Here is a 26,669-nt window from a genome sequence, read left to right as displayed (position 1 = left end):
TCTTTTAAGGGTTTAAAAGATATTATTACATTTTCCCTCATTTCTTCATGTTGGAACATAGTATGAAAAGATATGGTTCACAGCCCCCTTTATTCCCCTTGATCCAGTATAATGGTGACGCTTTCAAATGTGCTGTCTTATCAAATATACAAAGTCTTTCAATTCTAAGACTTCTGATCAGTTCTTTATAAAATATGTCTTTGCTGAACTTTTAATTTGCACCCAAATTCATTTCATTGTTTATTTCCTTTGGATCTTATGGAGTTGTTTGAAAAAAAATCTTTTGAGTTCCCTGTCAGCTATGCCAACCACTTTGATAGCTTTGAAATCTGTTACTGGAGTTCTGGTCTGTAGGAAGTGTTACATTATTTTTAATGTTCTTGTGTTCTTACATTGAGGATTGCATGTATGACATAATGGACATGTCTAAAACTTTTATGGGATAACATTCTTAGGAAGCATCTTTTTCCTTTTCGTGAGGACATGCTAGGTCATATTAGTTTATTCTCAGTTTTTGGCTGTAATATAATCTCCCCATGGCTCTTCAGCATTGATTTCAGGAGGTACAGGGTTGAGTATAGTACATTCTGTATAAGGTAAGAAGGATCCATTGTCTCTGTGGGTCTCACAAGGGTGGATCCCCTCTGTGATGGCTACTCTGCATTGTCAACAGCGTTGGATCTGGAATCAAGCAGGAGACAAGCCTCTGGATGCACCTATGAAAAATATCCTTGCTTTGGTTAACTGGTGTGAGAAGGCTTCTATGAAATGTGGGTGGTGCCTTCCAATGGCAGCCCAATTATAAGGTGGTCAAAGGGGAAAGCTCTTAACTCTTTCCTGCTTGCCTTTACTTTTCACTGGAATGTTCGCCTTTACTTTCTACTGGCAGGTTTCTGTACTCTGTTGCTGTTGGTGCTGCTATCTCCACCCTAGCCTGACATCAGAACTCAGCTGCTTATTTGGCTTCATAGTATGGTCCAAAGACCAGTAGTTCCCTAGGAATTCTCTAGGTCTTCAGAGTCAGAGTGGGATTTGTGTGGCATCCAGCTTGGTGGACTTTGTAGCTATAGGCTCTTATAATTTCCCCTGTAGAGACAGCCACTGTTGGCCTACTCAGACAGTGTCATGAGTACCAATCTAATAAACTCCTTTTAAATACATATCCATTCTGCTCATTCTTCTAGAGAACCCTAATACACTGATATTCCATTTTAAATCAAGATTAAGAAAGTATGTTGTAGCCAAAGCAATGCAAGGTATCAATGGTGAAGGTTAATTCTATGGGTCCAAGTATTCCCATATTCTGATGACTCCAAATTGTATAAATACTCATATAAGTGTGGCTTAGACAACAAATATTCTTAAGTCATTAATGTCTTCTTAGAAATAAGTATTCAGGAAACATCATTCTGATGACTTCCTGTCTGGTATTTTAGGGAAGACATACTTGACTCTTTTCTGAGCTGTTATGGAGTGACTACCTGTAGCATTTCTTGATGTGGTTATCTAAGTCTTTATCAATCAGTACATCAGTGAGATATACTGCCAAGGAAGCAGAATTCAGTGACAGCTTGCAAGCTCTTATTACCGGCAACAGTGTTTGGCTGTGGAGACTTTCCTTAAGTAAACTGGCAAAGGACTGAGGGTTTTTTGAGACAAGTTTTCTGTTCACCTGTTTTGTTGGCCCTATGAGCGAGGCAGTATTCATTTGTATGTAGTGGTTTTAGGCTATAGAACATGAGCACACAATGTGTTTGGAAGGTGGATCTTGGGGAAAACAATTCACTGAATTACAAAATAAAAATTGCTATACTGAAAAGAAACCTTTTAACTTGTTGACATTTACTGGGTTGAAGTTATCTTTATGGCATCTGTGTAGAAAGCTATGTATATATGGTTTTTACTAAATCAAGTGTTCCTAAAATCTGAGCAAATTATGTATCGGCAAATGGATAGTAGTTAAAAATAAGTTTTCCCTATTAACTTATGAGAGTTTTAAAAAACAGTTTGCCAGGATCCACTATTAGTATGTTAGTTTGATCAACATTAGTACATGTGTTTGGAAGTAAACTAAAGCATTTCCTTGAAAATACTGTTGTTTTTAAGTTAGACATTCACAAATTTAGGTTGGCCTTCCTTCAAATGCTATTCTTGGTTTGAATAAACTCTTCTCTGTATGTCTCTTGCTAGAGCAGAGCACAATGTGAGAGTCTAAATTTCCTGCTCATTCTCATGTGGTTTGGAGTCATTCTGCTTCATTGTGGCAGGCACAGAGAGATGAACTCAGAGAGCTATTTTCTCCATATCAGTGATTAAAACCCCAGGTGAAAGCCACCACATGACAATGCTCGGATTCATAACAGAGTTCATTCAGGCCATACTTTCAAGCTTCTCCTAACCTTTGCCTGGGCACAATAAATATCCTAAGACTTGGTGTTGCCCTGTCTGCACCACTCCACATGGTATCATTGGCATTGTAGGCATGGAATCCCACTGAGCCGAGTATCCACAAAAAAACTCACTTCACAGACAAGGAAGTACAGCCTTGGGCCAGGTGCACAGTATCTAAGTGGCACACATTGTGTTTATTTAAATAAAGCTAGCCAATCGAAGTCATATGTAAATCAGTAGCTCAGAAGAGAACCTGCAAGGGTGGGTGGTCATGCCTCAGGATAGAGGCATAAGTGATAAATCAGATCTCTATATATGACACACATTAGGAGGAAAACATGGATCTGAAAAATGAAAGGCTGAAAGTAACATTGGCCAAGGACTTACTAAGGAAATCTCTCCTTTGCCTCTCACAAGTTTTAACAAAATATTGGACTTCAAAGAAGGCTGAGCAAGGATTCATTGAACTTCAGAATACAGTCAAGTCGCATTAAGTATTCTGTATGCAAAGACCTACAAGCTAGAGTAACTGGTTATGAGGCGTAAGGATTCTCAATACACTAGGAATGAAGTCACCCACATGTGGAACCCAGATGATCCGCTTGGTGCCCTTTCCCAGTTGTATATGTGACATGACACATGCAGCAGAACAAGACTGAAAGGAATCTACTGCCTCATGGCTGAGACCCATTAGGACTGGCAGGAAAACCAATAAGGACAATCTGTGTAAGTGATTGCTGAGGTGGAGGGAAATGTGGAATGGACAGAAACAAATGTACCACACAAACAGGTGAGGGCTAAGATGAATTGCAACAGCAAGAGCTCCACTCCTTCAGGTAACCTCCATTTTCATAGGGCAGTCTTAGATAGAAGGGATTAGAGACCTCATGGAGCAGCTAGATCACTGCCATTCTTAGCAACTGTTTTAGATTCTGACTGCTGTACTTTTAGATCCACTACCAAGGCTGTACCAGGTCAGACTGTTCCTGAACTGTTCTCAGGGCACAAACGAGATGTTAGAACTATGCCATTAGAAGCTCAATTTACAGTTCTTGTAATGGAGAACTTTGGCTTAGGGTAAAGGTTGGTTAAAAAAGAAAGAAAGAAAGAAAGAAAGAAAGAAAGAAAGAAAGAAAGAAAGAAAGAAAGAAAGAATACATTTGGCACTGTTATATCAGGTCACCCAAGAAATTCCATTAGTTGAAAGAACTTTGGTTGAAAGGTTTGAGTATCCCCTCCCCCACAAGGGGTAAAATGCACAATACTGAGGATAATATAAAGTGGCAGAAAGAAGCCAGAAAACCCTTTGAAAACTGGTTGACCTTGGTTAATGGCCTGAGCATATTATCCCCTCACTTATAGATAAACCTCAGTATATACACATTATAATAAATATTTTTGATGAGAATATCCTAGCATGAGGCTAAACACAGAGAAATAAAACATAAACATTAATATGTAGCTTTAAGGAGAGCAAGTTATTTTCTCACCTCCTCTTGAAAAGTAGCAAGGAAAAATTATTTTAAATGGTAGAAAATTTTTAAAAATGAGTCTTTGAGGCACTTGCTATTTATTTTATCAAATCAGTCAACATGTGGATTACTGATAATCCACACAACTTTTTAAAATTAATGTAAACAGCCAGATTACCCTTCCTGGTATTGCTATTATTTTTAGTGGCTTTTCCTGACCCTAGATAACTGGGCATCAGCCCCAGACTATCCAATTTGTCTTCCTCTCTGACCAACATAACCTCCCCACCAGTAAGGCTAACCTCTTTATTTGAAGATGTATGTGTTTTTCCTGTCCTTATCTTTCTAGTCCTATCCTACCCTAAACTATGCTTCAGTTCAATGGACTCAATTCCCAATGATCTGCCAAATGTATTATGTAAATTACTTTCAAAATTCGATATGCTATACTGTGAATGAATGTTTAATTTGAATGTTCTATGTCTAACCAGTCACCAATATCTCAAATACTTAATTGATTTGGTAAATTACCATTATCACAGAATTTTAACACACATGCATATAATACTGATACAGCAAATTATTAATGCCATGGTGACCCATACCAACTATTTGGAGTCAATGAAAGCATTTGTAACATGGCAAAACTGCTTATGTGTATCTGACACAATTTGAGGTGTTTTACACATACTAACTTTAGTTCATGGCATTATTATCATGGCTTTCTTTAGTAATGCATATCAATTTATTCAATTACATTGGCTCTTTAAAAAAATTAGTAATCTTTTCATGTTTCGCCAAATCCATCATCTTGTTTTTAAATTACATCATCTCTCCCAGAACAGTAGAGTAGATGTCTTCCCTAATAGATACGTTCTCAATACTGCAGTGTTATAAAAGCCTGTAGTCCTTATAAAACCTTCAACCATATCTGTGCTATAAAGTCTGAAATGGCTTACAACACCTTATATAGTCTTTCCTCTCTACTACCCAAACTTCATGTTCCATCACTCATTCTGGTTACTCTTTTCCAGTTACAGTAATCTGTCCTGTTATATGTCATCAAACTTGAGGTTCACAACCTGTGCCCAATACATGTCCTGCCAGCAGTCATCAATTAAAATCCAATTAAAAGAGTCAGGTGAAAAGTATAAAGGGAGATTAACTTGAATTAATGGATTGATTGGATTAATAAGATGGATTTGGGGAGTTCACTGAAACTCTTTGAATATATATAAATATATGTGTGTATTATATATGTGTTTTGTATATGTATACATGTGTGTATATGTGTATATATAATGTGTATAAATTATTACTGTTGGATAATATATTCTAGCTATATGAATATATAACATATATTCAAAGATATATAAGTTAAAGTCAGATAACTCGCCAATAATGCCTACCTGGATACTATTTAGTTCTACATTCTTATTTTCTCTGCCTGTGATAATTCCCCGCCTGTTTTGTTTTGTTTTGTTTTTGGTACATTATTTCCCAGTTTTTAACATACAATTCTCATCATAACTGTATAGCGTATCACCTGCTTTCTTCTTATACCTCCACACAAACACCCTGTTCATGGATATAGGTAGGCATGACCGTCTATAATCACAGTTGATCCCAGGAACTCTAAACAGTGCTTAGTACTTTCAAGTACTGGTGAGTGTATTTTAAATTAGATTTTCTTTCTGCTTTCTGTAGTGCAAGTTTTTCATCTTTTGTATTGGGAAAATGCTTTAATCAGGTCTTTTTTTTTTTTTTTTTTTTTTTTTTTTGAGCTGGGGACCGAACCCAGGGCCTTGGGCTTGCTAGGCAAGCGCTCTACCACTGAGCTAAATCCCCAACCCCGGGAAAATGCTTTAAAAAAAAAAAAAGTACAGGAAATGGAGGTCATGTATCCTCACTGATTCAATGGGGAAGGATATAAACCTCAAAGTTAAAAGTGTTCAGGTGTTAATGGGTTTTTGTTTTTTTTTTAATTGGTGGGGGTAAATTTTCTTGGAATTGACGAAGAAAGGTAAGAGGCTAATTCCCCTTTCCAGGGCAGTGTTTCAAATCTTGGGACTTGTGAACTTGAACTTACTACCCAGACAATCCCAGCACCTTCAAGTAATTTAACAAGGGCATGCCCTTCCCCCCTGGCAGCTTCACAGCCCTTACTTAGGTGGTTAGGCTGCGCCTAACCTTTTTTCTTTTCTTTCTTCCTTTCTTTCTTTTTTTTAAACCTGAGCTACATATCCATGTAAGAGAAAATAGGTGCTGAGACTACCTACCCTCTATGCCCGGGTGTTCAGCAAGGTGCTGAAGGGGCAGTAGGCATAGTCGCGGGCAGGCAGCGCAGCAAACACCCGGGCGAGGACCGCGTGTGTAGGTACTGCCGCCACAGGACCGGGGCCTGGCGTCTGTGGTGACCGCACGCACGCTCACTGAGCTCAGAATGAGGGTCGCAGCCCTGATCAGGTAATGAGTGGGGCGATCTCTTTACTCCTGGGCAAGGCTGTTTCCCGACGCGGCCACTGTAGGAAACTCCGGAGCCACTTCTTGGGGCGCCGCGTGGGCGGGTTGGCGCCACGGCCACCGGAAGAGGCGGGGCAATCTGCTGTTCGGGCCCACTAGCCGGCTCGCGCCCCTCCTCTCCGGCGTCTTGGCCAAGCTGAGGAGCACTAATGCCTGGGTCCTTCTCCCATGAGGGCACATGGCCACCACGCCTTTTGGACTTTTATTCGCTCTGAACGTTGAGAGCCGCTGTTAACTTCACTTACTTGTTTTCAGTTTTTGTCCTTTATAATTCCCTTCAATCTTACAAATCATTCCTAGTCTCAAGCTGACCTGAGCCCTCCCAGGATTGAGGAATGCGACTACACTCTCTTACATCTGTACCTTGCAGGGATGGGTGTAGAACCCCTGGATGGTTTGAGATTGTGTTGCTCATACCTGTTAAACACCTCCATTGAAATTCCTTCCTGGTTGAGTTGAAAATATGCTAGGATTATGCTAGATACTTTGGATTGAAGTTGCTTTGGATACCATGAATTTGCCTTACCGTGGGCAACCCAAGCCATAGTCCAAAAGTAGTTTGAAATTTATAGTAACTTACTTAAAAGTCCAAATCCTGTAGCTGATACGCAGAGCTATCCCTGATTTGTTTCGGTGCCTGAAAGTGATGAGGGACACGACGTAGCAATGTTAGTTTAAAACCCTTAAGTATATTTTTTCTTAAGGTTTAGACCTCAGAGAAGTGTGAGTTCCACTACATGACCAAAGACTCTTTGTGAGCACAGCGAAGAATGCACAAAAACTGTTTAAGGCCCTAGGTAACTGATGTTAGTTGACAGTATTTTATTACAGACTCTCGGCGAGTCCTATTTCAGTTTCTCTGTCTTGACAGGAAAATGCCAGATCTGTTGATTCCCTGCCATTTTAAGGAACTGAAAAGCCACCATAATTTAATAAATTTTATGCATAAGGGAATAATGAAGCTTTAGCCATCAGGATAATTTGGTGAAGAGAGATAAAAGTTAAAATTAGGCCAGGAAAGTAGTGATGAATTTTAGTTTACCAAAGCTGGGCAGGGGTAGTAAAACATGTGAAACTGGAGAGGAGAATGTATCAGGGGAGGGTGTTCCTCAAAATACTTAGTGGATAGGCATAAAGAGACAATGTTAGAGAAGTTTTACAGCTTGTAAGAACGGTATATTTTAGGAAATAAGTGCACAGAATAAATATACATATTTATGTGTACTGTGTATAATTGTGTATAACAAGTCCATATATTTAAGCTTCAGTTTGATAAATATGTGTGCAGTGTGTACTTGCATGCATATATTTAAATTTGCGTGTACAACAATTGATGGGGTAGGAGTGTATTTCCAGGACAAAATGAAACACATTCCTATATATCATTAAGTCAAAGGCTAAAGTACCTCAAAAAAAAAATTGCACTGTTGAATAAAAGCTTGACGATTATTTAGGCATGCTATTTTAAATTTATGCTGAAGCATAGAAACCCAAATATATTGTGATTACATTTTCTGCCTTTTGATCCCTCTGTCCTAACTGGACTGCTTGTCTAGTCTCAAAGAAGATGCACCTAATCTTATTGCAATTTGATATGCCAAGGCTGGCTGATATCCAGAGGAGGCCTCCCCTTTTCTGAGAAGAAGGGATGGAGTGGTGGGTGAGGAGGGCACGAGGGTGGACTCGACTTGGGGGAGAGGAGGGAGGGAAAGCTGGGATCAGGATGTAAAGTAAATCAGAGATCATCATCATAATAATAATTAATAGTAACAGATTCATTGCTCCTGACTGCTGTTTGTTCTTTGAGTACCCTGTGTTCTATAGAACATAGCTTGGGAAATACTTTGAAACCATATTTGAAGAGTTGACATAAATCTTTAACATACTGTGAAACATTATTTATTTATTAATTGAGGGGGCATAGTAAGAGGACCCTGAAGACCTACTTAGGCACATGTTGAAAAGAGGAGGCCTGGCCTTCATAATACACTCCTTTGCCCTTTGATTTCTCTTCCTCCTAAGGAATCCTGCAGTGCTATTGTCTAGGCAGCAATGGCTGAAGTACTGAGTATACTAAGGCTTGACTATGGATATAGGTCAGCATTTGGATTTTCATTGTATAGAATTTAGAATCAAGTATATCACAGTGTATTGTACAGTTTGGATTCAGATTTTTATATCTGAATATCATCCTTTGATGGGTATTGGTAGCCAATAGCTAGGTTTCATGTGGTTAGAACAGATTTAAAAGTGTTTTATTTTATTTTATGTTACGCATGTATATCTGTATACTACTTGCTTGCTTATAGAAGCCCTAAGAAGGCATTGGATCTCCTGGAACTGGAGTTACAGATGAGTGCTTGGGACTGAAGATTGGTCCTCTGGAAGAACAGCCAGTGGTCTTAACTACTGAGACATCTCTGTAGCCCCTAGATTTTTTTTTAATTCTCAGGAATGTATAAAATAAGTGTTTAGGATATCATTCTGAATAATTATGTTCATATCTCTTTTTATTTTATATAAAACCACTGTACCCAATATACTTTATTTAGAACCTCTGTATTATAAATGCTTGTGATTTCATAAATTCCTAGAAGTAGCAACCTTAGATCTTCAGATTCATGAGCTCAGTGTTCATCCTATCTGCAAATGTGTGTGTTATCATACTGTAATTGTGAAACAGTTCCTCATGGACTCTGGAAAGCAGAGTAAGAATGTGTTTGATTTTGTCCAGTGATTCTGTGTTTAATCAGAGGCCTGGCATTCATACCCTTTTCTCCACTGACTTGTTTTACAGTGGTGGGAAGGACAGCTGTTACAACATGATGCGGTGCATTGCCGAGGGGCACCAAATTGTTGCATTAGCAAATCTAAGACCAGATGACAACCAAGGTAAGAGTATGACTTTTTTTTTTTTTTTTATCATTCTCTAAATGGTTGCAACTCACTTTTATTATTTCACTTTGGTAGGAAACAGTCTGCCTTATTGGTTCTTGGTTTACAATATATGAATGCCACTATTGAAAAGATGACCCTAGCTCTCTTAGATGAGGTGAAGCATGCAAGGCTTCCCCTTGCACCCTCCCATGGATTGTGAGCCTCTTGAGAAGAGAGGTAGTACCTTGGACTTTTCTGTGGGTGCTCTGCAGCTCTCTAAGCTCTGCTCCTGTAGTAGGTTAGGTGTTCACTCACAGCTTACTAACAGAGCAGTGAGTACTGAACTCATTTGAATTACCCAGTCTACTTCTGTTGGATATTTGAACAATTCTGAAAGTGTTGGGGCAGGATGGAAATTGGGACTATTTTATAGGAGGAAAGGAAATGGCCTTACAAAAACTGGGGGGTGGTAAATTTATCCTTTCAAGATTTTATGCTGGGCTCTGGTGATGATGAGCTAGGGTTTAGGAGTAAGCATTTGCTGAGAAGGACTCTAATGCTAACTTCAAATATATAAGACTACTGCTGTCTTCATTGTGAAGAAGCAGAATCAGTTACAGACTGTGCTGTAGTGCCGAGATCCCATCTGTCCCTTTACATCAGGTTGGGCAAGTGAGTCTTCATCTGGCTTGAGAATTCTCAGTACTAAAAATGAAACAAAAACAAACAAACAAAAACAAGACAAAAAAACTTATGTTCTTAGGATGTATACTGCATATATAAAGTTATTTTCCTCTCTTGAATTAGTTATGTCCACCTTTCAACTTCAATATTAGTATATTGTGACAAGATCATTATTTTATACCTCCCAATGTGTTCATTTTGCTGGCAAAACAGTAAAATAAAAAGCAAGTATATCTTTTAAATTATACCTATTAGTAGAATGAGGGCATTTGTTAGAATATTATTAGTATGAAAATTTCAATAATAAGTGAAATTAGAACATTATGAATTAACAATCTGGGACTATCATATGACACTGTAAGAAGAGAATAGAGTGTGTGGATCGGTAGATGGACAGGGCTGGGTAATAGTGATTTGAAGTCAGCAGGATGTTGGAACTGTCGAGTGAGTTACTGAATGATTTTTCCCCTTCAAATGCACTGAAGGGAACCTTACTGAGGAATGCGTGGTGACTGCATTGGCGAGCAAGGCTGGGTATAATATATTCACAGCATATCATGATTTTCACAATATGGCTTTCAGTATGTACTCTGGGAAAGGATTTATTCCCACCAATGAGATAATGTGCAGTTGTCATAGACGGTACAGAGCCATGCCTCTAAGTGTGTAGTAGGAGCTTTGTGGTGTGTAATTGCTGTGCGTTAGGCAATGGTGGGGCTGTCAGTTTCGTGTGCTGTGTACCAGTTGCTGCCATGTAGCCTCCACTAATGAAGTTATATTATGGGAAGGAGTGCATGGGGCCCTAATGAAAATATATTAGGTTTTAAAGCCATTATGCTGTTTCATAGTTGTATTAATTTCAGGATGTTTCTCACTATGAAGCTCAAGTTTCTTTGAATAAATTTATTTGACCAATATCCTTTACTGAAAATACATAAATATACCAACTTGGTAGGAAGGAAGAGTGAAAAGTTTTCAGGGTGCTTTGACTAAGTCTCTGTTTCATACTGGCATGCGGAGTAGACTTATAATAATGATGGGGGTAGTGTTTTGTAGGAAGCCAGGCAGCTGTGGGGGTCAGAAATGTGATGAGCCAAAATGAGGTGGCATATGATGATGTCACTGACTGTTGAAAATTATTTACACTGTTATTTATTCCCTTTGATTGAATGTTTCCACATTTGAAAACATACATTTTGTAGTCTGTTATTTTGTAACTAAACATACTCTCAACAGTCTTACTGGCACTAAATTATAGTTGCCATATAATTTCTCCTATATCTTCTCTGTGTGAGATATAAGTGGTGTAAAGATCATTTGGAGAGGTAATTCATGCGTGGTCCTCTTATAGGAAAACCTGAAAGCATATTTTCTATGAGAAATTTTAAGTCATCCACTTAAAATTACCGACAAACTTTTAAAACTTTTTTGACACATGATCTTTTACCCCCCTCTTTTAAATATTAATATCTTAAAGAATTCATACTCTGGAGAGCACACTTTGGAAAATGCAAGCCATTTTATTACATGACTGTAAGATAGTTCTTTTTACAAATAATTCTGTAATGAATGCTTTACCTATAATAATATGTATAGAATTTTGAGATAAGCAATGATTGTATCATTTATTAGATTCAGTTATCATCTTCCCAAACATATTTGTAACTATTCTAACAAATATTGAAGTTATATGTATATGCTTTGTTTATGTATTGATTATAAAACATACCAATTATATCTAATTTTTCTGCCAAATATGTATCACTTACTAAGCATGTATTCGTTTAAGAAATTTTTTTTCATTTTTGATTTTTATGATTTTTGAATAACCTGAATGATATGTAATATAATTTCTAACTGAATAAGCTAATTAAAAATCTATTGGATACATTTCACTTATTTTTAAATGTATATAATTTAAAAATATAAATGTATTGTTGATCATTAGAAACACAGATTATTAGAGCCGAACTGAAGTAAACTTATCTATGGACAAATGTACAATGTATATCATTTCACTTATAAAAGCAGGGAGATATGATTAAACTCTTAAGGTTACTGTTGACTATTCTTCAAGGAGTAAAAGCTACTTCTTAAGGTCTGTCTGTTTTACTCTATCTTAATAATAGTTTTACTTTAACTATTACAGTGGAGTCAGATGAACTGGATAGCTACATGTATCAGACAGTGGGTCACCATGCCATTGACTTGTATGCTGAGGCAATGGCCCTGCCCCTGTATCGCAGAACCATCAGAGGAAGGAGCTTGGAGACGGGAAGAGTGTATACCAGATGTGAAGGTGATGAGGTTGAAGATCTCTATGAACTATTAAAGCTCGTTAAGGTATGCAGAGTGACTACCTTATCCACGTTGAACTTTGTAATTTTCACTTGAGTTATTTAATATTAAATAACTTGCAAATTTTCATTGCCCGACTACTTTTTGAGAGAATATTTTATCTTTTGGGTGAAAGGTAACAAGAAACTTTTTAGTATGTCTTTATATTAGACTGTAGAAAAATAAGACATTTGGTATAGATTTATGTCTAGGCCTGTCATTTTTTTATTTTATGTGTATGTGTTTTGCCTACAGGTATGTATGTACACCATGTGCATATCTGGTACCTAAGAAAGCCAGAAAAGGAAATTAGATTCCCTTAAATTAGAGTTATAGATGGTTGTAAACCACCATGTAGGTGCTAGGTATCAGTGCTCTTAACTGCTTAGCCCCCTTGCCAAGTAATATTTCTTTATCTTCAAGATAGTGGCAAAAATAGCATTTGATCTTTTTCATTAACATATGTTAATGTTTTGAATCATTACTAAACAAATTGATGAGTTCTGTTTCCTTTTTATATTACACTTTCTCATTCAAGAGTAAGACAAGGACCAGACTAACAGCCTGGCTGGTATTGAAGAGTACTGTGAGAAGGAATGAAGTTATGCCGAGTTGATAATGCCTGATAGCAGGGAGGAATGTGCTCATGTGACAATCAGTGATGGTCATGTGACAGTCATGTGACGGTCATGTGATAGATGTTAAGGTTTGGCAAACTGGAGACCACTCTTATGAATCAAATATGCCACTGTACGTATTATTTTGTTGTCCCTCATTTATTCATGAATAGTTTCAGCAGACAAAATTTCAGAGAGCTGTGGACTCATCTCTCTAGTAGATACTACAGTCAGGAAATGTTAGCAGACATTATATTGAATAATCATTCTAGCCTTCTCATTAATAATCAAGTGCTTGAGGACTGTTTTGTATTCTTCTGTAAATACAAGTGTTTATTCAACAGCTATATGTAGTTCATATAACTCGTATCGATGATGTTCTTAAGGCTGTGTGTGCTACAAATCTGAGTACTTTTACAGAAGAAACAGTTCCATCCTTTCCTGGACTGTTGTGTCTCCTCACTCGTTAGAGAGCTCAGCCCTTTCCCATGTTTTGTAATGAACATTTCATAATCTCAAATAATTGATGCTGGTCTGAGTTTTATACTGAGTAATAACTCTGATTAAGAAAAATACCAGATACTGAGCATGCTTAAAGTTGCTTAATTAAAACAGTTTCTATTTTGCATGTCAGAACATTTTTATGTTAAGAAGACGCACAGAGAACTATAGTTTTGTGCCGTGCTATTTAGTTAGATAACATGTGAAATGGATACTTTGTAGAGGATGTCATTGGAAGTTGCATGCTCATTATAACTGCTGTGTTTCTAAGCGAGGGGAAGGAAAAGACTTTTGCTCCCAGTGAATCTCTCTCCAGACAGCTGCAGTGAACATTGTTTATTGGAGATGTAGAAACTGAATACAGATCTTGTATTTTCACATTTATTTTTTAAAATACACTGAAACTGAATACTAACCTTTCAGTATAAATAAGTATAACAAAATGATGGAACATGCACTAAAAATAATTGGGTTGCTTAAAAATCACCAACGTAGTAACTCTGGAGAAACCCTGTGATAATAACATCCATCCAGGAAAGGGAATGGTAATAAATTACTAATCAGTTTAATTAAAAGTGAGCAGATTAGTAGTAATTAAGAAGAAATCCCCTTCCTCTCTATGCTGTCTTTGGAGAAATGGATGCTTTGCCATTATCTTCATAGTAACCGTCAATTATGACATAAATTAATGCTAATGTTAAATCTTGACAAGTTCTGCTTTGGAATTTCATACATGATAATTATAACTATAGTTGAAAGAGATGTTATCAAGTTGTCTGGAACTAAATAGTTTCTTCTTTTCCTGTGTAAAAATATTAATTTTACTATAGGATATTTTAAAGACATCAATATCAGAAATATATTACTTTTATGAAAGAAATTGTGTAGTTAGGCTTTTAGAGTTAAATCAATTTGTAAAACTTTGGTGCAGAAATTCCAGTAGAGGTCTCATATATTCTAATGGATAACTGAGTAATTATGGAAAAAAACTAGCTTAGAGAGCCTATAATTTCCAAGTTTATTTTAACTTGCTCTAAGCAAAAGAACCATATTTTAATCTTTTGAGTGTTAGTTCAGTAGTTGAAGCCTCTGGACTTTGCTTTCATTGTTTCTAAAGGCTATACTTCTGTGTGTTTTACATCTGCCTTTTGTTTTTATAGATTTTTGTCTAGGGTGCATGCACTTTATTTTGCATATAATTCAATTTGTCTAACTAGCAAAGTCTTAGAATTATAAACTTCAGGAAGTTTAGAGTTACAAGTTTCCTGTTTTGTTGAAGTCAGGAAAACTAAGAGAAATGTAGTAATCCATCATATCTCTTCAGTTGCTAGGTAACTGAAATGTATATCTGAAGCTGTTTGTAACATATTTGGTTTGATGACTTGTCTTTTGTCTTCTAGTATTGAAATGTAACTAACTTTTTTCTATTTAATATGGTATAGCTTACCTTTCCTAAAGTGACTTATAAATCATATGTAAGTTTTTGTTTAAAGTGTAAACAATATAATAGTTATTTAAAGATACAAATTAGCATCATTTTTCTATAGAATCATATTTAAGGATCAATATTTTTTCTCTTTCTCTATTGATTTGGGGCTGTTTTCTTTCTAGATTTGCGCTTTCTTTCCACTATCCCTATTTTATTGGAACCTTTTAAAAAGAAATTTCCTAAAGGCAAATTCTTTCAGATTCTTATACTTTGAAATGTTTTTATTTTGCCCCACATATTTTACTGAACATTAAATATGTTTCCTGTGACTCTTCCATAATAAACATCTCTTTGAAAGATTTTCCTTGGTTGATTACAGTCTTACAGTCTATGTGAAAACCATTTATAATAGGGCAGTCCTCTGGCTATAGTGACTGGATCAGGAATTGTTTGGTCCTAATAGAACAGAGCCAATGACAGAAGAGAAGCTCTTCCACTTGCCTGCAGAAATATATGACTAAGACATAGAAATTTAATAGTCTTTTGTCTTTTGCCAATTTTTTAAAAAGGAAAATACTTAATGTCAAATATGTCAGAGAAAAATAGCAGAGCCAGTGGACTTACAGTATAAGGATGACTCTGAGAGTCCTCTTTCATTATTTGTGATAATTTTCTCCTTTTAAATTCCTTCATGCCTTTACCAGAACCTCATGAAACCACTTGGTCAGAAACTACACCTTGTAGACGGAATCTCTATCTAACTTCTATTTTCCCAATATTTTTGTTTCTGTGTCATTTATAAAGATACTATGTCCAGTGGTGGCACAGAAAGGGCCTGAACTTATAATATTTCTTTGTCATGTATGTGCTGGGTGTGTGAGGAGGGGTGCAGAAGTTGATATTAGATATCTTCCATAATACCTTCTCTACCTTATTTTTGACATTGAATCTTTGACCTTGCCTGAAGCTCACTCATTGGACAGAATACAGAATACCTGGCCAGCAAGCTCCAACAGTCTCCCTTTTCTGAGTCCCTAGCACTGGAAATCCAGGCAGGCTGCTGTCCTGGCTTTGTACCTCCATGCCGGAACATATGAACTCAGGCAATGCTTGCCTCATCTGCGTTCTTGCCACAAAGCACCATGTGCACTGAGCAATGTCCCTAGCTCCTTTGTGTCTTTTTGTCGTATGATTTTGAGAGTGCTTCTGTAATCTCTTTTATTTTTGTGTTGAACTATTTTAAGTCATGTGTTCCCAAAGCTAAGAACTTTATTCATTGATTTTTCTCTTTTCATAAAGATGATTTTCTTTTTTCTTCAGTAGCCACATCCCCTACATGGTTCTTAACACATAAGGAAGAGATTTTAAATATTGTCTGTTGCTCCCTCAACTATTGCTCTTCCCTTTGTGTCTTTCCCTCATGTTGAATAAGAACAAAAACAAGAAAAGCTGACTGGGATATGTTGGTTTTAGTTTTTCCAGACTCATGTCTGAAACTTGTAATTCCTGGAGTGAAGATTACTGAGGCCTCACCTGGCTCCTTAGCCTAATTGTCTTCCAGGCAACAGTAGATCACCCTTTCTCTGCTGATTCAGTAGGTACATTCTGTCATCTACTTTCTGACTCGATCAAGAAGTGGAGACAGTCTAACTCTCGTAGTGCTTTTCTTTTTATGAGAGATTGTACCTTTGTTTCATTTTAATAGAATTTCAATAGTCAGTAACCTGTGTGAACTTCATTCTAATGGAATATATTTAACGTACTTCAGTAACTTCAACGTTCAGTTTCAGCTCTCCTCTTGAACCCTTGACGCTTGTCCTTACTCGTTTTCTTATAGGCATCTCAAGTCAACCCAGTACTAACCTTAAAGTCCTCAATGTACATGTAAAACTTAAGTATGCTAATTGATTGTTTTTATTCTTAAAATAAAATATTTACTGTTGAAAGAAGAATAACTTAAATAATCACTTTCATTTTTATTTATTGAAAAAATTTCACAATATATTCTGATTATGGTTTCCTTTCCCATAACTCTGCTGAGATCTTCCCCACCTCCCTTCACATTCCAATCCACACCCTTTCTGTCTTTCCTTAAAAACCAAACAGGCATCTAAAGAATAGTAATAAAATAAAATAAGATAAAACCAAAACAAATGGAAGGAAAAGAGCCAAAGAAAAAGCATGAGAAACACATATAGACAGAGACACACATATTAGCACAAACATTAGCACACACAGGAGTCCTATAAAAACACAAAACTGGAAGCCCTAATATATACCAAAAAGACCTATAAGGGCAAGACAATACATACATACATACATACATACATACATACATACATACATACATACATACATACATACCCTGACAAAGAGCCACAAATGATGCCATTTGCCATTGAGTTTGTTTTGTGTTGACCATCTATTGCTGAGCATGGTGTCTGCCTTTAAGAATGGCTTATATCTTGAGACTGTATTGGGAAGAACTATTTGTTTCATTAATGAGTAATGATCAATTGAAGATGGCTTCTGAATTAGGGATGAAGAAGAACATGTATCTGATTCTTCTCTTGGCACTGGGACCCCATCTTGCACAAACTGTTAATGCTACCACGGTTCTGAGTTCATATGTGCATCCATCCTGCTGTGTTTAGAAGGTCTCGTTTGTTTCCTTGATGTACTCTGTGCTCTCTGACTCTTCTGGTCCTGATCCTTACCCTCTTCTTTAGCAAGGTTTCCTGAGCCCTTAAGAAGGAGGGATTTGATGGAGGATAACCAAATGTTCCTAGATCTCCTACTCTCTGCATGGCATCTAGCTGTGGGACCCTAATTAGTTCCCATCTACTTTAAAATATTTTAATGATTTATTTATTTTTATTCTATATGCATTGTGTTTTGCCTGCATGAATGTCTGTGTAAGCGTATCAAGTCCCCTAGAACTGGAGTCAGAGAGCCATGAACTGTCATTTGGGTGTTGTGAGTTGAACACCAGTACTCTGGAGGAGTAGCTGGTGTTCTCAACTGCTGAGCCATCTCTTCAGCCTGGAGGAGGAAGCTCTTCTGATGGTAGTTGAGCAAGATCTATGAGTATGTTAGAATGTCTGTATTAGTCATTTTATGGATACATTCCTTCAGCAGAACAGTAGGGTTTTTTCCCCCCTGGGTCCCTAGCCTATCCAGTTTCAGGTTCTTGGCCTCTTGAGCACTATCAGAATGGGGTCCATCTCATGGAGTGGGTCTTATGTCCAGTCAGCTAGTGGTTGGTTACTCCCATAAGCTTTGTGCCACTGTTACACTGGCTTATCTTGTAGTCATTGTAGATTGAAGAGTTTGGTTTGGGGTTGCTGTTTACCTTTCTCCTAGCTTGCAGAGTGCTTTTCAGTACCACGTACATGAGTCCATAGGGATGAAGGGTCTAGCTTGACACCAGCTTAACTTTTAAGTTGTATCTTTAACATTAGGGCTTTACGGTTAGTTTTAGAGAGTAACTAGTAGTTTTGGCAACAGCCTGAGTTGTTTTAGGGGTTTACATGGAACCCTTGGCCAACAACCCAATTAGTTGTAACTCAGTCCCAGCACCAGCACTGGACGCTTCATTTGGTGATGAGAGATGTCCAGTTGTGGCTCTGTCTTTTCTGTTTAATAGTTTTCAAAAAAATAATTTATTAAAAATAGTGTCAAGGTAAGTTTAGCAACAAGTAAAAATATGGGACTTAATTATTAATCAAATGCAGTGTTTCTGGATTTTGTTTCTTTGTTTCCTGTTTTGCTAATCTGTCAACTATTCAGTCAGTCAGGACTCCTGCTGTTAGAGGTTAGCTCTTGTCTACATTGGTTCAGTTCTTCTAGGAAAAGTTGTAGTCATCTTACATAGCTTAAAGGAAAAAAAAACATTCAGTTTTGTTTCATTGGCCTGACATAGCATCCTCAAGCCAGTTATTATTTCTAGAAATTGATTTCATTTGACTGAGTGGCCTAGACCAGCTATTTCTGAGTACAAGGAAAGAAATGATTATTGAATTCTGTTAGTATTTGCAAGGCATAAGGAAATGATAGGTCTTCCATATAAATCAGGTTCTTGTTGGCAGAAGGATGGACTATGGTAGGGGCACAAAGAGCAGCAGGTTTCCAGAATCTAGTAGGTTCCAGATGTGGACATGGAGGGAACCATGCTGAGTGATTCTTCCTTGACTTGCCCCCTGCTTTTATGGCTGCTATATGGGGAGTCACTGCCCTCTTCTTTTCCTTCTTGCTTCATCTTCCTTTCTTCTTTATCTTTGTAATTAAAATATTAACCATTGGCTGGACAGCCTTGAGTTTGCCATCTGAGATCTTCATAATGTAGTTATTCATGACTTCCTGACTTTAATATCCTGAAAGTATCATGAATGTAGCAAGTTGAAAACATACAAAATTTCTGTAAAAACGCTTCATATTTTTATATTTTATTGTTTGAAAAACATCATCATGTACTCCATTACTGAAGTCAAAACCCAATCTCACTACCAAACTTGACCTCTTTCTTAGCTCACCATTTTATCTCAGCCACTACCACTAGATCTGTGTAACCTGTAGTTAATACTTCAGTGAACGTAGATCTGACTCTTCACCTTTGTCCTTAGTACCACTGCTTGTCCACACATATTATTCATCAGTCTCTTAGTGTGTCATCCATATGTGCTCCACCCAGCTCATCCATCATATTGCTGTCCAGTACACTGCATACAGCTTACGCTAACCACTGTTAAGAAGACTAAGCATGAGTCCCTGCAGTCCCACTAGTCTGATCCTGTCACTCCCACACAAACCATTCTGACAAACTGTAATCAGTAGCCACTTAAATTTGGATTTTTAAAAAAAATTCATATATTTATAACCTATTGGGTTTTTTGTTGATGTTGTTTTTGATATTTCTTTATTTTCCTGGAAGTTTAAGTTCCTGAAGAACTTTATCCTTTATGAAATCTTCTGTAATTTTTCTTAGTCCTTGGCTCTCATGGCAACTTGCCTGTTTCTCTGTGTCCCTGAGCTTTTTACTGTGATCATCTCTACAGCTGTGCTTGCTGCTGGACTACAGGCCCTCAGCACCATGTGTAGGTGTGGTGCTCACTCTTGCATTTTTGTATGGTTAAGTACCAAGGAAAGGTGTGCTATACACAGGCTCATAAAAGACTATTGAAAAGGTAGATGAGTCAAAAATATCAAATTATTTTTTATTTCGTGATTTATCTAACTCAAGAGGGCCACAGTAGTGTTTCATTATGTGATGTAAATCCAGTAAGAAACTTTAGCTTTTTTGTTTTTGTTTTTGTCCAGACACTTAAGGAGCTTGGGCATCATAGTGAAGCTTTGTTGGATAAGGCGTCCCTGCATATGCAGTGTGACTAGTATCTGTATTAAGAGTGAGTTTCAGCCGCAAAATATTTTGTACAAATGCTGAGCAGACAATTTTTCAGAATAGCTCTATGTAGGCAAACTTGCTTAGATTTAAAAACTACTCTGGGAGTCCTTTTCCTTCAGACCCTGGGGGAAAGGGTCTAGAGACTTAAGTGGCTTTGAGATATATCCAGAATGTTTGAAGTAGGAGAAACATGTAATAAGGCTTCAAGATTTATAGGGAGGTCCTAGACATAGTGCTAATTAAATAGGCACATAGCCCTGTACAGATTGCTCCTGGCTCCTCAGGCCTGCACAGCTTGTCTCAAGCCCTGTCAATCTCCAAGATATTTGACATTAAGCCTGATCCATTGGCACAATAAATGTGTTTCTACAGTTGACTTTGGACTCCAAATGGAAGCGTTGGCATTATAGCTGGTCACTGTCACTTTCTTCCCTGATGCAGTGGTATTAAGGTTGTACAGTGCTTGGCCTTTTCAGAAAATAAAGTTGGACATGTGTGAGGAAATGCACAATGGTGGAGCTGTTTGGGAAGTACAGGTTGAATGATAGTTTTCAGTTGTTACAGCTTCTTCACCTTCTCACTGGTCCAGACAGACTGATCAACTGACCGATCTACTTCCGTCTTTCTCTCTCTCTCTCTCTCTCTCTCTCTCTCTCTCTCTCTCTCTCTTTCTTTCTCTTCCTTCCTTCCTTCCTTCCTTCTTTTCTTCCTTCCTTCCTTTTTCTCTTTCTTTCTCTCTTTCTTTCTTTCTTTCTTTCTTCCCTTCCCTTCCCTTCCCTTCCCTTCCCTTCCCTTCCCTTCCCTTCCCTTCCCTTCCCTTCCCTTCCCTCCCTCCCTCCCTCCCTCCCTCCCTCCCTCCCTCCCTTCCTTTCTTTCTTTTTCTTTTGTTTCGCTTTTGTTGGTGGTGGTGGGTTTTTCTGTTATTTTGGTTTTTCTGCCAATTTTATTAAATTGGGTATTACTTATTTACCTTTCAAATGTTATTCCATGTCCAGATTTCGAGGCCAATATCCCGCTAACCTCTCCCCTTCCCCTTCTATGTGGATGTTCCCCTCCTCATCCTCCCCCCATTACCACCCTCCCCCCAACAATCCCATTCACTGGGGGTTCAGCCTTGGCAGGGCCAAGGGCTCCCCCTTCCACTGATACCCCTACTAGGCTATTCATTGCTACCTATGAATTTGGAGTCCAGGGTCAGTCCATGTATAGTCTTTAGGTAGTGGCTTAGTCCCTGGAAGCTCTGGTTGCTTGGCATTGTTGTACATATGGGGTCTCGAGCCCCTTCAAGCTCTTCCAGTTCTTTCTCTGATTCCTTCAACGGGGGTCCTATTCTCAGTTCAGTGGTTTGCTGCTGGCATTAGCGTCTGTATTTGCTGCATTCTGGCTGTGTCTCTCAGGAGCGATCTACATCCGGCTCCTGTCGGTCTGCACTTCTTTGCTTCATCCATCTTGTCTAATTGGGTTGCTGTATATGTATGGGCCACATGTGGGGCAGGCTCTGAATGGGTGTTCCTTCAGTCTCTGTTTTAATCTTTGCCTCTCTCTTCCCTGCCAAGGGTATTCTTGTTCCCCTTTTAAAGAAGGAGTGAAGCATTCACATTTTGATCATCCGTCTTGAGTTTCATTTGTTCTAGGCATCTAGGGTAATTCAAGCATTTGGGCTAATAGCCACTTATCAATGAGTGCATACCATGTGTTTTTCTGTGATTGGGTTACCTCACTCAGGATGATATTTTCCAGGTCCATCCACTTGCCTATGAATTTCATAAAGTCATTGTTTTTGATAGCTGAGTAATATTCCATTGTGTAGATGTACCACATTTTCTGTATCCATTCCTCTGTTGAAGGGCATCTGGGTTCTTTGCAGCTTCTGGCTATTATAAATAAGGCTGCTGTGAACATAGTGGAGCATGTGTCTTTGTTATAAGTTGGGGCATCTTTTGAATATATGCCCAAGAGAGGTATAGCTGGGTCCTCAGGTAGTACAATGTCCAATTTTCTGTGGAACCTCCAGACTGATTTCCAGAATGGTTCCTCCAAAAATGGAAGAGTGTTCCTCTTTCTCCATATCCTATCCAGCATCTGCTATCACTGGAGTTTTTGATCTTAGCCATTCTCACTGGTGTGAGGTGAAATCTCAGGGTTGTTTTGATTTCCATTTCCCTTATGACTAAAGATGTAGAACATTCCCTTGGGTGCTTCTCAGCCATTCGATATTCCTCAGCTATGAATTCTTTGTTTAGCTCTGAACCCCATTTTTTAATAGGGTTATTTGTCTCCCTGCGGTCTAACTTCTTGAGTTCTTTGTATATTTTGGATATAAGGCCTCTATCTGTTGTAGGATTGGTAAAGATCTTTTCCCAATCTGTTGATTGCTATTTTGTCCTACCAACAGTGTCCTTGCCTTACAGAAGCTTTGTAGCTTTATGAGATCCCATTTGTCAGTTCTTGATTTTGGAGCATAAACCATTGGTGTTTTGTTCAGGAAATTTTCTCCAGTGCCCATGTGTTCGAGATGCTTCCCCACTTTTTCTTCTACTAGTTTGAGTATATCTGGTAAGATGTGGAGGTCCTTGATCCACTTGCAGTTAAGCCTTGTACAGGGTGATAAGCATGGATCGATCTGCATTCTTCTACATGCTGACCTCCAGTTGAACCAGCACCATTTGCTGAAAATGCTATCTTTTTTCCATTGGATGGTTTTGGCTCCTTTGCCAAAAATCAAGTGATCATAGGTGTGTGGGTTCATTTCTGGGTCTTCAGTTCTATTCCACTGGTCTATCTGTCTGTCTCTGTACCAATACCATGCAGTTTTTATCACTATTGCTCTGTAATACTGCTTGAGTTCAGGGATAGTGATTCCCTGGGAAGTCTTTTTATTGTTGAGGATAGTTTTACCTATCCTGGGTTTTTTGTTATTCCTGATGAATTTGCAAATTGTTCTGTCTAGCTCTCTGAAGAATTGGATTGGTATTTTGATGGGGATTGCATTGAATCTGTAGATCACTTTTGGTAAAATGGCCATTTTTATAATATTAATCTTACCAATCCATGAGCATGCAAGATCTTTCCATATTCTGAGATCTTCTTTTATTTCTTTCTTCAGAGGCTTGAAGTTCTTATCATAGAGATCTTTCACTTGCTTGGTTAAAGTCACACCAAGGTATTTTATATTATTTGGGACTATTATGAAAGGTGTCGTTTCCCTAATTTCTTTCTCGGCTTTTTTCCCTTTTGTGTAGAGGAAGGCTACTGATTTATTTGAGTTAATTTTAAACCCAGCCACTTTGCTGAAGGTGTTTATCAGGTTTAATAGTTCTCTGGTTGAACTTTTGGGATCACTTAAATATACTATCAAATCATCTGCAAATAGTGGTATTTTCACTTCTTCATTTCCAATCTGTATCCCTTTGATTTCCTTTTGTTGTCTGATTCCTCTGGCTAGTACTTCAAGTGCTATATTGAATAAGTAGAGAGACAGTGGGCAGCCTTGTCTAGTCCCTGATTTTAGTGGGATTGCTTCAAGTTTCTCTCCATTTAGTTTAATGTTTGCTGTATATGGCTTTTATTATGTTTAGGTATGGGCCTTGAATTCCTGTTCTTTCCAGAACTTTTATCATGAAGGGGTGTTGAATTTTTTCACATGCTTTCTCAGCATCTAATGAAATGATCATGTGGTTTTTATCTTTCAGTTTGTTTATATAGTGGATTGCGTTAATGATTTTCCACATATTAAAACATCCCTGGGATGAAGCCTACTTGATCATGATGGATGATTGTTTTGATGTGTTCTTGGATTCGGTTTGCAAGAATTTTTTTGAATATTTTTGTGTTAATATTCATTAGAGAAATTGGACTGAAGTTCTCTTTCTTTGTTGGGTCTTTGTGTGGTTTAGGTATAAGAGTAATCGTGGCTTCGTAGAAGGAATTCGGTAGTGCTACATCTGTTTCAATTTTGTGGATTAGTTTGGATAGTATTGGTATGAGGTCTTCTATGAAGGTCTAATAGAATTCTGCACTGAACCCATCAGGATCTGGGCTCTTTTTGGTTGGGAGACTTTTAATGATTGCTTCTATTACTTTCGGAGTTATGGGGTTGTTTAAATGGTTTATCTGTTCCTGATTTAACTTTGATACCTGTTATCTGTCTAGGAAATTGTCCGTTTCCTCCAGATTTTCAAGTTTTGTTGAATATAGGCTTTTATAGTAGGATCTGATGATGTTTTGAATTTCCTCTGATTCTGTTGTTATGTCTCCCTTTTCATTTCTGAGTTTTTTAATTTGGACACACTCTCTGTGTCCTCTGGTTAGTCTGGCTAAGGGTTTATCCATCTTGTTGATTTTCTCAAAGAACCAACTTTTGGTTCTGTTGATTCTTTGTTTAGCCCTTTTTGTTTCTACTTGGTTGACTTTAGCTCTGAGTTTGATTATTTCCTGCCTTCTACTCCTCCTGGGTGTATTTGCTTCTTTTTGTTCTAGAGCTTTTAGGTGTGCTGTCAAGCTACTGATATATGTTCTTTCTGCAGGCACTCAGAGCTATGAGTTTTCCTCTTAGTACAGCTTTCATTGTGTCCCATAAGTTTGGGTATGTTGTACCTTCATTTTCATTAAATTCTGAGAAGTCTTTAATTTCCTTCTTTGTTTCTTCCTTGACCAGGTTATCATTGAGTAGAGCATTGTTCAACTTCCATGTATATGTGGGTGCTCTTTCCTTATTGTTATTGAAGTCCAGCTTTAGCCCATGATAGTCTGAGAGGACCCATGGGATTATTTCTATCTTTCTGTATCTCTTGAGGCCTGTTTTGTGCCCGATCATATGCTCAATTTTGGAGAAAGTACCATGAGGTGGTGAGAAGAAAGTATACCCTTTTGTCTTAGGATAGAATGGACTGTTAAGTCCATTTGGTTCATGACTTCTGTTAGTCTGTCTATGTCTCTGTTTAATTTCTGTTTCCATGAAATGTCCATTGATGAGAGTGGGATGTTGAAATCTGCTACTAATATTGTGTGAGATACAATGTGTTCTTTGAGCTTTAGTAAGCTTTCTTTTATGTATGTAGGTGCCCTTGCATTTGAAGCATAGACATTTAGGATTGGGAGTTCATCTTGGTTTATTTTTCCTTTGATGAATATGAAGTGTCCTTCCTTATCTTTTTTGATGACTTTTTATTGAAAATCTTTTTTATTCGATATTAGAATGGCTACTCCAGCTTGCTTCTTCTGACCATTTGCTTGGAAAGTTGTTTTCCAGCCTTTCACTCTGAGGTAGTGTCTGTCTTTGTCTCTGAGGTGTGTTTCCTGTAGGCAGCAAAATGCTGGGTCCTCATTGCGTATCCAGTTTGTTAATCTATGTCTTTTTATTGGGGTATTGATTCCATTGATATTGAGAGATATTAAGGAATAGTGATTGCTGTTTCCTGTTATCTTCATATTTGGATGTGAGGTTATGTTTGTGTGCTTGTCTTCCCCTTGTTTTGTTGCAAAATGATCAGTTTCTTGCTTTTTCTAGGGTGTAGCTTATCTCCTTGTGTTGGGCTTTACCATTTATTATCCTTTGTAGCGCTGGATTTGTAGAAAGATATTGTGTAAATTTGGTTTTGTCTTGGAATATCTTGGTTTCTCCATCAATGTTAATTGAGAGTTTTGCTGGATACAGTAACCTGGGCTGGCATTTGTGTTCTCTTAGGGTCTGTATGACATCAGTCCAGGATCTTCTGGCCTTCATAGTTTCTGGCGAGAAGTCTGGTGTGATTCTGATAGGTCTGATAGGTCTGCCTTTATATGTTACTTGACATTTTTCCCTTACTGCCTTTAATATTCTTTCTTTGTTTTGTGCATTTGGTGTTTTGACTATTATGTAACAAGAGGAGTTTCTTTTCTGGTCCAATATATTTGGAGTTCTGTAGGCTTCTTGTATGTTTATGGGCATCTCTTTCTTTAGGTTAGGGAAGTTTTCTTCTATGATTTTGTTGAAGATATTTAGTGGTCCTTTGAGCTGGGAGTCTTCACTCTCTTCTATACCTATTATCCTTAGGTTTGATCTTCTCATTGAGTCCTGGATTTCCTGTATGTTTTGGACCAGTAGCTTTTTCCGCTTTACATTATCTTTGACAGTTGAGTCAATGATTTCTATGGAATCTTCTGCTCCTGAGATTCTCTCTTCTTTCTCTTGTGTTCTGTTGATGATGCTTGTATCTACGGCTCCTTGTCGCTTCCTTTGGTTTTCTCTATCCAGGGTTATCTCCCTCTGTGCTCTCTTTATTGTTTCTATTTCCATTTTCAATTCCTTCACCTGTTTGTGTTTTCCTGTAATTCTTTCAGGCATTTTTGTGTTTCCTCTCTAAGGGCTTCTGCTTGTTTACTTGTGTTTTCCTGTATTTCTCTAAGGGAGTTCTTTATGTATTTCTTAAAGTCCTCCATCATCATGAACAATTGTG

At 37.8% G+C, this 26,669-nt stretch overlaps 1 protein-coding gene and 1 long non-coding RNA gene across 9 annotated transcripts in view; one reads left to right on the top strand and one right to left on the bottom strand.

The window, feature by feature from the left end:
• The window catches only part of LOC102552721 (uncharacterized), a 65,474-nt gene extending 59,025 nt beyond the window's left edge, over positions 1-6,449 (bottom strand). For all 7 annotated transcript variants that reach the window (XR_015683718.1, XR_015683723.1, XR_015683724.1 and 4 more), the window contains exon 1: positions 6,143-6,449. This is a non-coding gene — a long non-coding RNA (uncharacterized LOC102552721). The remainder of the gene's footprint in view (positions 1-6,142) is intronic.
• Dph6 (diphthamine biosynthesis 6) overlaps positions 6,220-26,669 on the top strand; it is a 130,939-nt gene continuing 110,489 nt past the window's right edge. The window contains exons 1-3 of one of the 2 annotated variants that reach the window (XM_087653300.1): positions 6,220-6,329; positions 9,184-9,278; positions 12,097-12,290. In XM_087653300.1, the coding sequence (XP_087509426.1) occupies positions 6,307-6,329; positions 9,184-9,278; positions 12,097-12,290 (312 nt within the window). In that variant the 5' untranslated portion in view covers positions 6,220-6,306. 2 annotated transcript variants of the gene reach the window in all.

Source organism: Rattus norvegicus, chromosome 3, assembly GCF_021556685.1.
Source record: "Rattus norvegicus strain SHRSP/BbbUtx chromosome 3, alternate assembly SHRSP_T2T, whole genome shotgun sequence".
Lineage (NCBI taxonomy): Eukaryota > Metazoa > Chordata > Mammalia > Rodentia > Muridae > Rattus > Rattus norvegicus.
The sequence above is the reverse complement of the archived record's forward strand: the minus strand, read 5'-3'. Positions and strand labels throughout refer to the sequence as shown.